The 12,796-nt window shown below is 37.5% G+C and overlaps 1 protein-coding gene across 5 annotated transcripts in view; it reads right to left on the bottom strand.

Annotated features, from left to right (window-relative positions):
- rap1gds1 (RAP1, GTP-GDP dissociation stimulator 1) overlaps nucleotides 1-12,796 on the bottom strand; it is a 95,799-nt gene that overhangs the window by 58,616 nt on the left and 24,387 nt on the right. For 4 of the 5 annotated variants that reach the window (XM_060851337.1, XM_060851338.1, XM_060851339.1 and 1 more), the window contains exons 3-4: nucleotides 3,452-3,574; nucleotides 1,194-1,319 (exon numbers count right to left, since the gene is read on the bottom strand). In XM_060851337.1, coding sequence (XP_060707320.1) covers nucleotides 1,194-1,319; nucleotides 3,452-3,574 — 249 coding nt within the window. Of the gene's footprint in view, nucleotides 1-1,193; nucleotides 1,320-3,393; nucleotides 3,575-12,796 lie in introns of those variants that run through there. The other variant, XM_060851340.1, reaches the window with a different exon arrangement.

Raw genomic sequence — 12,796 nt, 5'->3', positions numbered from 1 at the left:
ATGGAAAGAATAATATTTTAAAGCATTAAAAAAAACCATGTTAAAACAGAACACATCTCAAAATTTATGCAATTAGGCTACTTTTCTGTACAATTAAAAAGTACTATTTTGTATAATGTTGTAAAATTTGCAAAGTCTTCTGGACATGCACACATAATGAATATTAATTAATATAAAGAATTGGATAGGAATAAACGAATCCATACATCAACCAGTCAATTCCTTACAATAACGAACAATCAAAAAACTTCTCAATACAAGGAGTAATTATTGACAAGGAGTGTAGATACACTCTCAATTTCATATGTATTAAAGATTACTGTAGAATATATAATATGATTTAAGTGCAATTACGTAGGGATGGTTAAATGCTTCCTCAGCAGCTGTAGAAAATTCACAATCTGATATAAAGAACATGAACGTTGTCAATACCACAATATCCTAGCTAATATTTTCACAATTCTCTTGATTGACAGACTGAGCTTTTGTTAACTTCACTATTTGTGGTTTAATTCATCATATTATAGTCAATATTCAATTATAATTTCATCTCTATATCAAAGAGTGCTCCTAAACTCAGTACTATGAAGTGCAAAGGTAAGGAAATTACAGCTGAAGGTAAATCGCACACTACATTAGGGAAAAGGAAGAGGGGCAGGTGGGGAAATGGTCAATCAGTAAAACCAACAATACTCCACCAACACTACAGGTATTGTATACAGATTATGTTAACCATGATTCAACAGTAGCAAAACAGAGGCAGCAAATTATTCCCCCACCTTGTGTCAGCAATTCAATAAAGAAGCAATTTTGTTCCTCAGAAGGCTCTGATATCACCACCCAGGATTATAATACTAGAGCATAATAAATTCAGACTGCTTATGGCATGTGCCTTAAAATTAGAATTTGTTTTTGAAGTTATTAAAACCAAGTTTTGCTCATGCTTAAAACTAACGTGCATACTAATTTTACAAGGACTCAAAAGCTCTTGATATCCTGACACATTCATGCATGTTCTCAAACATCATTTGTAGTTAAAATATTAAGGAAAAATAACCAAATGATTCATATATTTTACCTTGGCAGTAGAGTATTAATACCATTAGCTGTCTGCTAGTAAAAGGATGTTAATAATTTTAAAATATGGATATGAATACCACAGTATTGCAAAAGCATTTTAATTCTGGACTTACGGCTATCATAGCAAATGTTGCCAAGGGCACGTCCTGTTTGAAGGAGCACTTCTTGATCTCTGTTGTTCAGCAGTTGTACCAAAGGTGGAATCAATGCTGTGTCCACACATGAGTTTCGCATGAATTCTACAAACAGTATGGGTAGTAAATCAACATGCATGTAAGATAAGTGAACTGCACCAGAGTATCAAGTTTGTAAGTGAAAAATTTGATGAGGAATTTACTTTAGGTTTCATGTTGATGCTCATATGGAAAGGACAGTGTATAATATTTGTATAACTTGTAAACAAAACTATTGAGTATGGTAATAGTTTTGGCTTCAACTGAAATGGTGAAGCACATTTCAATAATTTAACTGAAAGTACAAAAAACATCATAATGCCATTTCAAATACAAAAATAGTACTCAGGTAACAGTCCACAATGCTCTTAAGAGCAACTTTATATTTTCATAGAAGTAATTATGTAAAAATTGTCTGACTTGCTACCATTTTATTTAAACAAATCAAATTGTTGTATGAGCAATCTAAAAGCAAGCTTTCGTGCAAGAAATTTTACAAAAAAGCTTCAATTTTGATGAAGCCACTGACAGATAATACATGTTGATTACAAACCAAAATGTCAGTGCACAATCCTGTTAAGTAAACTTTAATTTAAAAATTTCTTTCCATTTTTCTCCAATTACATTACTGATGGGCAGCATTTCTTGGCCTACTACTGCTCTTACTAATTGTTCATATTAAACATACATAAATACATGTTAATATTCAGAAAACAGAACCTCATTGGAATCAACAGAATTGGGCTGTGAGCAATGGCAACCAAAAAAAAATTGAAGTAGTTATATAAAATTGGAACAGAGGTAAAAATACAACAATTTTATGGATTGTGTTAGAATACAGCCAGCAATGATGGTACTGATTGAGAGCATGGGAGAGATGCAACTAAGACCACTAGTAAAAGAGGACAGCTTGTGTGGGCATAATGGCTAGGATGAGGTGGGCAAAATACAATGGGGGGGGTGATCATCATGGTATCTGTAACCTAGAATCAAAACTGAATTGATTATGTTGGATTACTAGGGAAGCAAATGAAAGCAAGAACAACAGGGAACAGCAGGTCAACACAGTATAGGATGAAGGAAATTTTGAGTTCATGCAGGGTGGTAGGTTGTTAATGCAAATATTGAGATATATTGACTGATCTGTAATTCCCTGGTTTCTCTCTTCCTCCTTTAAGTAATTGGATAGTGTTAACTATCTACTCGTCTCTGTCATCTCACCATAGGCAGAGGGGATTTGAAAATCACTTCCACAGTTCCTAATATCATCTCCGTCAACAGCCTGTGATGCATACAGATTTATCCACTTTTAAGATTGCTAAACAACTTCTCTTTTTTTGGTTAAAATTTCATAGTCCTCTACCCTGATGCCTACATCTGTGCTCGGAGAAAGTGAGGATTGCAGATGCTGGAGTAGCAGAGTTGAGAGGGCTTCCTGATGAAGGGCTTATGCCCAAACCATCAATTCTCCTGCTCCTCAGCTGCTGCCTGACCGGTTGTATTTTTTTCAGCACCACATTCTCGACTCCTATATCTGTGCTGTCCTTTCTCAAAAAGCCAAAATGCAATCTACACACATTTGCTGACAATCTTCCTGTCACATTTTTCCCTTTAAAAAAATTAAATTGGGCAAATACTAAAAATATACCTATACAAACTGTCTCAGAGATTACACCTTTGTCATTCAGCATCAAAGCTTTGCACCTCTAATTTATTTCTGCACCTGTAGGGCAGACATAGCCGTACACTCCACATTCTGTACTTAATTGCTCTCTGAATTTCAAAAGTTCTATCCTTAAACAACGGAAAGAAATGACATAAAAAACTAATAAAATGCATGATTTAAAATTTGAATTGAACAACATCTGCATACATTCATCTATTTATCTTCTGTTCTCCAATCCAGATAACTAAACTTGAAGAATGCACTGTACCTTGCTGGTATAATGCAAGACATAATCAAATAATTTTTCTGAGTAAAGACTTAGATATAAAATTGGTCCAGTTATCAGGGGTAAATTGCAGAGTTATTATTTTCTTACACTGAAACCTGTCAACATAATATTTATTGCAAGATTTTAAACTTTATGTAAACATGAGATGGATTTTTAAAAAAAGTCAAAAAACACAAAATACTGACAGATGAGGTGTAAAACTGAAGATGTTCCAGCAGAGAAAGTTCTTGTTGAAAACCTCACCATTTTTGGCTATTTCTGCTATGACGTTTGCTACTTTTGCTGTGCAGGAACAATGTGGAGACAACAGACGAGGGAAAACGTGAAGGATTCCACTCTCTTGGACCTTTAAACTAGTTTCAGCATCTGCAACAAACAAGCAATAACTAATTAAAGCAGATACAAACAATGAGATCTTACCCTTGCCAAGCAACAATAAGATGGTCCAGATATGTATTTGGTATGGGTGAAACTTCTGACCTGTTTAGATTACAAATTATACATCTACACACAGATCAGCTACACCTTTTCTGAAAGCTTATAATACACAACATCAATTGTATCAACCAGTGAACTCATTAGGTTCTTTTAGAAAATAAGTTTCCAAAGGTGTGTCAGAGATACGAGGAAGAGAGATGCAAATCAATTGCGATATTAGGATAAGTGGCCAAAAACTAAAATCCAAATGAACCTTAAGGGAAATCATGGCAAAGGAGATGGTGCTGTGGTTTAATAAAAGCTTTAGACATCAGGGTTTAAACAAATAAAGTCAATACCAGGGAGAATAGTGTAGTTAGCACTGCTGCCACACAGCACCAGAGACTCTGCTGCGATTCCCACCAACACACCAAAATAGTGGCTAATGAACTTGAAAGACCCTATACAGATAACAAGCAAAACTAATGTAATTTACAAAATACTGTGCAAGGACTGTAACAAACACTACATTGGACAAACAGGCAGAAAACTAGCCACCAGGATACATGAACACGGATGAGCCACAAAACTTCATGACCCTTTCTCATTAGTATCCTTACATACAGGTAAGGTAGGATACCACTTCAACTGGGACAACACATCCATCCTGTGATGAGCCAAAGACACGCACAAGAATTCCTAGAAGCATGGCATTCCAACCGGAACTCTATCAACAAACACATCGAGTTAGACCCCCATCTACCACACCCTAAGAAAAAGTACAGGAAATGACATCACCACAAGAAGTGACATCACCAACCCAAAGAAACTCAAACATATAAATAGAAAGCAAGATTTATTTGCAGTGCTTTGCCCAAGGCTCACTGAAGAGGTTACCTAGTAGGGTGACAAAACGTCTGGAAATGAACCTTCCAGCTCAGCAAGCAAACCTATATCCAGAACCTCAACCTGAGCTACAAATCTTCTCAAAACTCGCTACAATTAAATTATGACAATAAAAATGTATTTTCTTCCAAATACTCTGTGGATATTCCAGCTGGTGTATCAGAGTGGATGTTATTTCAAATCCCTGGAAAAAAAGACAGCATCCAAGATAAGTTTCGAAGATGCCTTCTAGGCAAAAGTTTTGCCTACTGATCGGAAAGTTTTTGATCAACTTTTCTGTGCGATTTAATTCAAAGCAATAATTTAAAAGGTGGTCTGTGCAATATCATGCCATGTCCATTCCTCAGTAACATAATATATTGGTGCGTGGTACTTTAAAATCCTTAATACAAAGTACACTCATACCCAACACCAGGTAGCAATCAGGAAATCCATCAAGACTTAGAAACTTTCTTGGATCTTTAGAATTACATTTTTCATGTGACTAACAGCACTGGAGGCAGGTGGACCATGGTAAAGGACTAGTCACACCTGACAACCTTGAGGAAACTAAATATTGTTCCCAACTAAATTTTAAAAGTTGAGTGCTTGGCTGAAAAAGAGAAAAGAAAGGCAATGTTAATATTTAAGATCTTTTTATTTAGGCAGGGTAAGCTCAAAGAGAAGGAAGCAATTCAAGTTACAGCAAAATCTGTTTTTGGGAGCTACTGATTAGGGAATTCATATTGTTCCATGAAGCTCTGGAACTTTTTGTTTTGACATTAAGGTATCTAAAGATGTCATTTAAACAAGATGGTTAAGCAATGTGATACATGTACAGATATGTAGTTTAAAGAAATGTCAAGTTCTAATAGGATTCAATGGTTGAAATCTTCTGCATCTGTCAGTATCATTGAAATGGACGCACCTTTAAAAAAAAAGATATATTGCTGATTATAAAAACCAGGAAAAGATAAATTCACTCCCTAGCCACTGGGATCTACTGTTAACTTACAGATCAACCTCTGCATCACAAGAAATTTCAATTAGACATTTTAAAATAAAAACAGAAGAGGGTTTTGTATAATTTTAAAAGGAATTAAAAACCTCTAAACAATGTATTTCATACTCAGTCAAATGAAGAACACCATTAAAGCTAATGAAAAAAGGTTTAGGAGAAATAAATTTGTAATTGGTTGTCTTTTGCACTTTTTAAACAGGTTTATATTTTAGTATGCGGCCTTATTTCACGCAGATCCTTATGCTTTCTCTTAACGAGAGAATGAACAGGATTAGCAAAAGCAAACTAGCTAGTTTCTCTTACTGGCAGCATTTGATAGGTTAGACTGGATTATGAGATGCCAGATAGGAATACAGATTGCTTCTCATCTGCTAATTTGTAATAAATTGATACAGATTAACGTCTTATGAAACGTGCATGGAGATTGCAACACAAAACGACACCCTATAATCTGAAACACCTCGAAAGTCAAAATTGACATCATAGGTATTACAATTTCTTAGGAGAAAGTGAGGACTGCAGATGCTGGAGATCAGAGCTGAAAATGCGCAGATCAGGCAGCATCCAAGGAGCAGGAGAATCGACGTTTCGGGCATGGGCCCTTCTTCAGGAAGAAGGGCTCATGTTCGAAACATCGATTCCCCTGCTCCTTGGATGCTGCCTGACCTGCTGCGCTTTTCCAGCAACACATTTACAATTTCTTACCCCCATTTCAGAAAGCCTCGAAGGCTGCATATCTAGATACAGGCTACTGGGTGCTGACTGCCTAATAGTACTTCCTAAACTTTTTTCAACGGTGACAGAATTTCAGGGCAGGAAATTGGTTACAACCCTGGAACCTATGAACTGGGAATGTTTTTTGGGGAGGGTGGAATACACCTGACCAGGAAGGCAGCTAATGCTAGTCAGAAGACAATATGACCCTAGAATTTCAGCTCACAAGCCTACATGGAATCTAACACTTTGGAAAGCCCTGGCATAGAACATTGCTTGTTTGTGGCCATTCTTATGTGTGAGAGTGTAAATTGAATATTTACTTTTAGATGCAAGAACCTTTTTATTTTTTATTAATTCAAAAAGTTAAGCATTCATTAGACAAAGTTATTTGTCCATGGAGGTCATGGCAAGTCACCTTCTTGAACCACTACAGTCGGTAAGCTGTGGGTGCCCACAGGTGTAAGTAGGAAGGACACATCAATATTTTGATTCACCACTGGAGATAATGATATAGTATTTCCAAGTCAGAATGGTTGAGAGACTTTGAGGCGGTTGCAGATTTGGAAGGTTCTATTGCACTTGGACTTCCAGATGGCATTCAACATGATACCTCAAAAGGTTAAGTCATAAATTGGAGTCCAATTTATCAGAGGTAGTATATCAGCATGGACACAGAATTGGCCACTAGCAATAGGGATAAGGGGTTTGTTTTCAGGTTGGGAACCTGTGACCAGTCCGTTTCCACACAGATTAGTGCCAAGAGCACAACTGTTTAGAATAGATACACATCTATATTACTGACTTGAGCCAAGGAAGTGAATGTACTGCAGTCAAATTTGCAGACAAATACTAAAATAGGTGGCAAGGCAGGTTGCAAGATGGGGTCCTCTGCTGTTTGTAATTTTTATTAATGACTTGGAAGAGGGAGTCGAACGTTGGGTCAGTAAATTTGCAGATGATACAAAGATTGGTGGAGTTGTGGATAGTGAGGAGGGCTGTTGTCGGCTGCAAAGGGACTTAGATATGATGCAGAGCTGGGCTGAGGAGTGGCAGATGGAGTTCAACCCTGTCAAGTGTGAGGTTGTCCATTTTGGATGGACAAATAAGAATGCGGAATAGGGTTAACAGTAGGGTTCTTAGTAAGGTAGAGGAGCAGAGGGATCTTGGGGTCTGTGTTCATAGATCTTTGAAAGTTGCCACTCAGGTGGATAGAGCTTGTAAGAAGGTTTATGATGTATTAGCGTTCATTAGCAGAGGGATTGACTTCAAGAGTCGTGAAGTGATGTTGCGGCTGTATAGGACCTTGGTAAGGCCACGTTTGGAGTACTGTGTACAGTTCTGGTCGCCTCATTTTAGGAAAGATGTGGAAGCTTTGGAGAGGGTGCAGAGGAGATTTACCAGGATGTTGCCTGGAATGGAGAATGGGTCATACGAGGATATGTTGAGAGTGCTAGGCCTTTTCTCATTGGAACGGCGAAGGATGAGGGGTGACTTGATAAAGGTTTATAAGATGATCAGGGGAATAGATAGAGTAGACAGTCAGAGACTTTTTCCCCCGTGTACAACAGAGTGTTACAAGGGGACATAAATTTAAGGTGAAGGGTGGAAGGTATGGGGGATGTCAGGGGTAGGTTCCTTACCCAGAGAGTGGTGGGGGCATGGAATGCGCTGCCTGTGGGAGTCAGAATCATTGGTGACCTTTAAGTGGTAATTGGATAGGTACATGGATAGGTGCTTAAGCTAGGACAAATGTTCGGCACAACATCGTGGGTCGAAGGGCCTGTTCTGTGCTGTATTGTTCTATGTTCTAATTTACAAAAATATAATGACAGGTTAAACAGGTAAAAAAATGTCGACAAATGGAGTATAACATGGGAAAATGCAGTTTGCAAAAAGAGGATAAAAGAACAGAATGTTATTTAAATGCAAAAAAACTGCACAAAACTGCAACACAAAAGGACTTGACTGATCTGGTGTCTGAAACACCGAAAACTAGCACACCGATACAACAGGTAATCAGGATGGCTATTGGAATGTTGGCCCTTATTTCTAAGGGGATTTGTAGCATTAGAGCAGAGAGGTTTTACTAAAACTGTACGGGTGCTGGTGAGACCAGACCTGGAGTTTTGAGAGCAGTTTTGGTCCCCTTAAAAGGAAAGGTAAGTACCTTTGGAACTCCTTCCAACGGAGAGCTGTGGGGGCAACAGTCTTTGTATGCATTCAAGATTAAGATAGATAGATTCCTGATCAGTAGGAGAATCAAGGGTTATGGGGAAAAGGGCAGCAAAGTAGGCATGAGAAATGTTGGATCAGCCATGATCCTACTGAATCGCATAGCAGGCTTGAGGGGCTGGATGACCATTTTCCTTTTCCTATTTCTTATGGTCTTAGTCAAGTCTAGCTACACAGATTTTCTGGTTTGTATCAATGCATTGTGATCCAAATCTACAAATTGTGACAAGATAGGCCATAGAAATTCCAGTCATTCTAGAAATTCTTTGAACTTGTAATTTTCTAGCTTGAATAGCTCAGTCCCAATATCCAATTAAGATTTCCAATTAATCATTAGACAACCTAAAATGGAATTCAGGCAATTTTATCAATGAAAAAACAAACATGCATCGAGTGAATGAACTAATAAACAAAAGAAGCAAGCCATTTCGCCCATCAAGTCTGTCCATCATTCAACAAGATCATAGCTGATCTGTTTGGTGTTTCATATTCCCATCTACACCCAGTCAACCATCAATTCCCTTGCCTTAGAGGATGGTGAAAGTGGTATCATTATGTATTCTTAAGGCAGAGTTCCAAAGTCATAACAGTCAGAAAAGAATTCTCACCTGCTAAAAAGGCAATCTCTAATTTTAAAACAGTGCCCCCTAGCTCCAGACTCTCGCAAAGGAGAAAACACTCCTCCCTTATCCACCTTAAGATTATTCTGGATCAGATAACACTACAATCAAGTCACCCCTTCCTCATGTAACCTCCAATGGATACAAGCCCAGATACATGAGACATCTCACTAATTAGACACTTGCCAGGTGTGGATCTAGTATAGATACATGAAGTGCATTCAATGTATTTATATCCTTCCTGAAGAAAGAACACTAATAAATCAGTGAAGGTGAGAACGTTAAACTTGGGGAATCAGTGACAATGGTGATGGCTAGTGGAACAACATCTTATTTATTAAATCTCTAAAGGTTTATGTCTTTGTCAGCTCCAAACAAAGTTATTCCAATATTCATCTAGTTGAGTTTTCCACACTTCATAACCTTTGGTTCACTTAAAAGCCCGATACTGATATATCCTATACCACTCCCCTGGAAGTATAACCACAGCACCAAAACAAGGAGGCTGGGCTGACAGTGTATCTAAATGTTTCACTACAAAGAAACAGTGCAACCTTCCAGGAAAGAAAGTTTTGATAATAAATGCCAAAGAAGTTAAGGGTATATTAATATTGTTCAATAAGAGTTCGGGTACAAGGTGGCTTTGAATGATTCAATTATGAAACCTTTCGATGGGGACACACAAAGGGATGTCACAGTAATCATTTTGTAAAATGTCAAGGCATAATTTGGAAAACAAAAAGTGGGACTAGGGAGGAGTCATAGTACCAGTCAGCAGATATTAGATATAAGTGAGCAATTGCTTGATCAGTGTTATGGAAAAATATATGAAGAGTGGATTCCAAAATGGTAATAGGCTTTAACAGCTCAAACCATGGCTTCCACAGATAGAAAACAATATTTCTTGATGGATGTAAAAAGGCCAAAATAAGGGAGAGGCAAAGCATTTGAAAACTGACAAGAACATTTTAGGATCAAGTCAGAGCCTGGCAGTTTCTGCCAAGGAAAGCATTGCATTGAGAAAGTGGATGATTGAAGGGTACTGAATAGGCCATTTGCAGACTCAAGGAATGGTATAGGGGGACAAGACTTTGAATTCATTTCTCAGCACAGAGAAGAATAACGCCAAGTGAGGGGAAATGCATAGGCATTTGGAGAATGGCAGAGTGAATGATGTCAAAGGTTACTTACCAGGAAGGTTCAGGAATCATCTATACGCATCTATTTCTTTACTTCAACTACAGCACTTATACAATAAACCTAACTGAAATAAATAACTATAATAACACAAAACCAAAGCTGTAACGTCTTACTCTGCAAGAGACCTATACATTGATATAATCAGTGGCATCCTTGCTAGTATATTTCATCCAAGGGTTTTAATTTTTCAGTTACTCTCAACCAAAAAATGATCTATGATGTAGATGCAGTAGAGAACATATAATTAAGAAACTTATTGACAGAATGAGAGTCTTTGCAACTGACAGAAGTGAGATTTTTAGAACATTACCCCTGTAACTCTAGTGTTTTGCAACTGCTAGACAATAAAAATGACAGGTATTCAAAACACTGGCTCCATTGTTTTTGGAAAAGAAAAACACTTCTACACAGTGCACTTTGTATTTGCAATTACCTGAAGCAAAGATGCTACTGGTCTAGATCATTTCATGGATGTTATTACATGTAATCTTTCAAAGAAAGAAACTTCAGCCTTGCAACTGCAGTTTTTAAGCAGAAGGGACAAAAATACCAGTAGCATACATTATTAATAGGGTCATAGAGATGTACAGCACGGAGACCGACCCTTCGGTCCAACTCGTCCATGCCGACCAGATATCCCAACGCAATCTTGTCCCACCTGACAACACCTGGCCCATATCCCTCCAAACCCTTCCTATTCAGACACCCATCTAGATGCCTTTTAAATGTTGTAATTATACCAGCCTCCACCACTTCCTCTCAGCTATTCAGTTTACAGTGCATTTCAATTGATAGTTCCAGATGATCATTTGCTGTACAGCAGTACACTGTTCAGTATTGTTTATTGTTGGGAGTTAACATACACTTTATTGTACCATTTAAAAATGCTGCTGTTGCTTTAAAATTGAATTACGCAATGAAAGCTTTTTGCATAGTGGCCATTAAGAGACACGAAATTTAATTAAACTAGGTTTGTGATCGCTGTAAAGTGCTACATTATAAAGCTGCTCCCACAGCAAGTATTTGTTAAAGCTGCATGTATATTTTAATTTTTTACCCATTGTTAAAGCTACAAAACATGTAATTAAGCAATACGGAAGGCAAAAGAGCTGACTGCCTCAGAAGATTAAAAAAAGTGTCCCATTTTTCTGGAGATTTAATGTTCTTGCTTTTGTGAAATCTTAGTTGTTTATTCCAATGATTGTGATTGACATTTGCTTACTTCAGTCAGGTAAATGATTTCCATGTGCCAGGTCACTAATACGAAATACTTTGGCTCGGAAGGTAAAAATATTAATCTCTTTTGTTTGGCAAATTTTATATTTAAGATATGCAACATTCATGGAACAAATCACTAAGTCAGTACTGAAAACTCCTTGGTCAAATGCAGCTTTGCAAAGACAGTAAATCTTCAAAATAAAAAAGGCTATTTCATTCTCATTTCTGGTCTGAGAAGAAAAAAACTAGATGAATTGATGGGTCATACAAAGCCCAAATTAAATTTGGGGCATTAAAGAAAATAAATAAAAATTCCATCCCAACTGTCTGAATTAGAAATTAAACAATGCTTTCAGTCAATGCTACCAATCTTTTTAATTTTATTTACCTTACTCCAAATTGTTCTCCATACCATTATTTTATTTGACAAAAAAAATCTAACCACAATACAATTCCATGATACTAATGGTTAAAAGCAACCTGTAGCCTCAATACTTCATAGCCAACTACTTCGCGAATTAAGCGGTACTTGCAAAGGGATAATCTGTTCATCAAACCCATTACAGCCTCGGTCAAAACTTGGATCGAAGAAATAAATTCAAGAGGTGAGAGAGTCAGTCTTTGAACAAATCATCAAGACCGCATTTGAACGGATATGGTATCAAGGAACCCCATCAAAACAATTAATAGGAATTGGGAGAAACACAGTCGTTCCGGGCACAAAGAAGAGGGTTGTGGTTGCCTGAGGTCAGTCACTTCTGCATAAGTTCTTAGGGGGAGTGTCTTAAGCCTAGCCATCTTCAGCTGCTTCACTGGCCTTTTTAGATATTTTCTAATCAACCTGTTCAGAGCTGTTATAATACACCTCTGGACTAAATGAGATTTGAACCCAAGCCCCACATACACAAGAGAGAGCGCGAGCGAGAGAATCAATGACTAGAAACCAAACTGAACTAGCCAAATACAATGGCTGCAAGAGCATGTCAGAGGCTAGGAATTCTGCAATTAATACATCACCTCCTGTCACCAAACATTTAGAAAGGTACAAATATGTTCATGACAAGTGTATCTCTGACAACACAAGAAACTTACACCACCCAGGTAATTTCTGCCTTCTTGACTGGCACAATACCCTTCACCTTCAGCATGCACATTTATAAGATGCACTACGATAACTCACCAAGTCTCCTTTGATAGAGATTACAGATTTGGGAGGTTCTATCATCTAGGAAGGCAGCAGAATGCATGAGAACAGCACCAATTGCAAGTTCCCCTCCA

The sequence above is a fragment of the Hemiscyllium ocellatum genome, chromosome 36 (genome assembly GCF_020745735.1).
Source record: "Hemiscyllium ocellatum isolate sHemOce1 chromosome 36, sHemOce1.pat.X.cur, whole genome shotgun sequence".
In the NCBI taxonomy this organism is placed as follows: domain Eukaryota; kingdom Metazoa; phylum Chordata; class Chondrichthyes; order Orectolobiformes; family Hemiscylliidae; genus Hemiscyllium; species Hemiscyllium ocellatum.
This window is presented reverse-complemented; position numbering and strand designations above follow the sequence as displayed.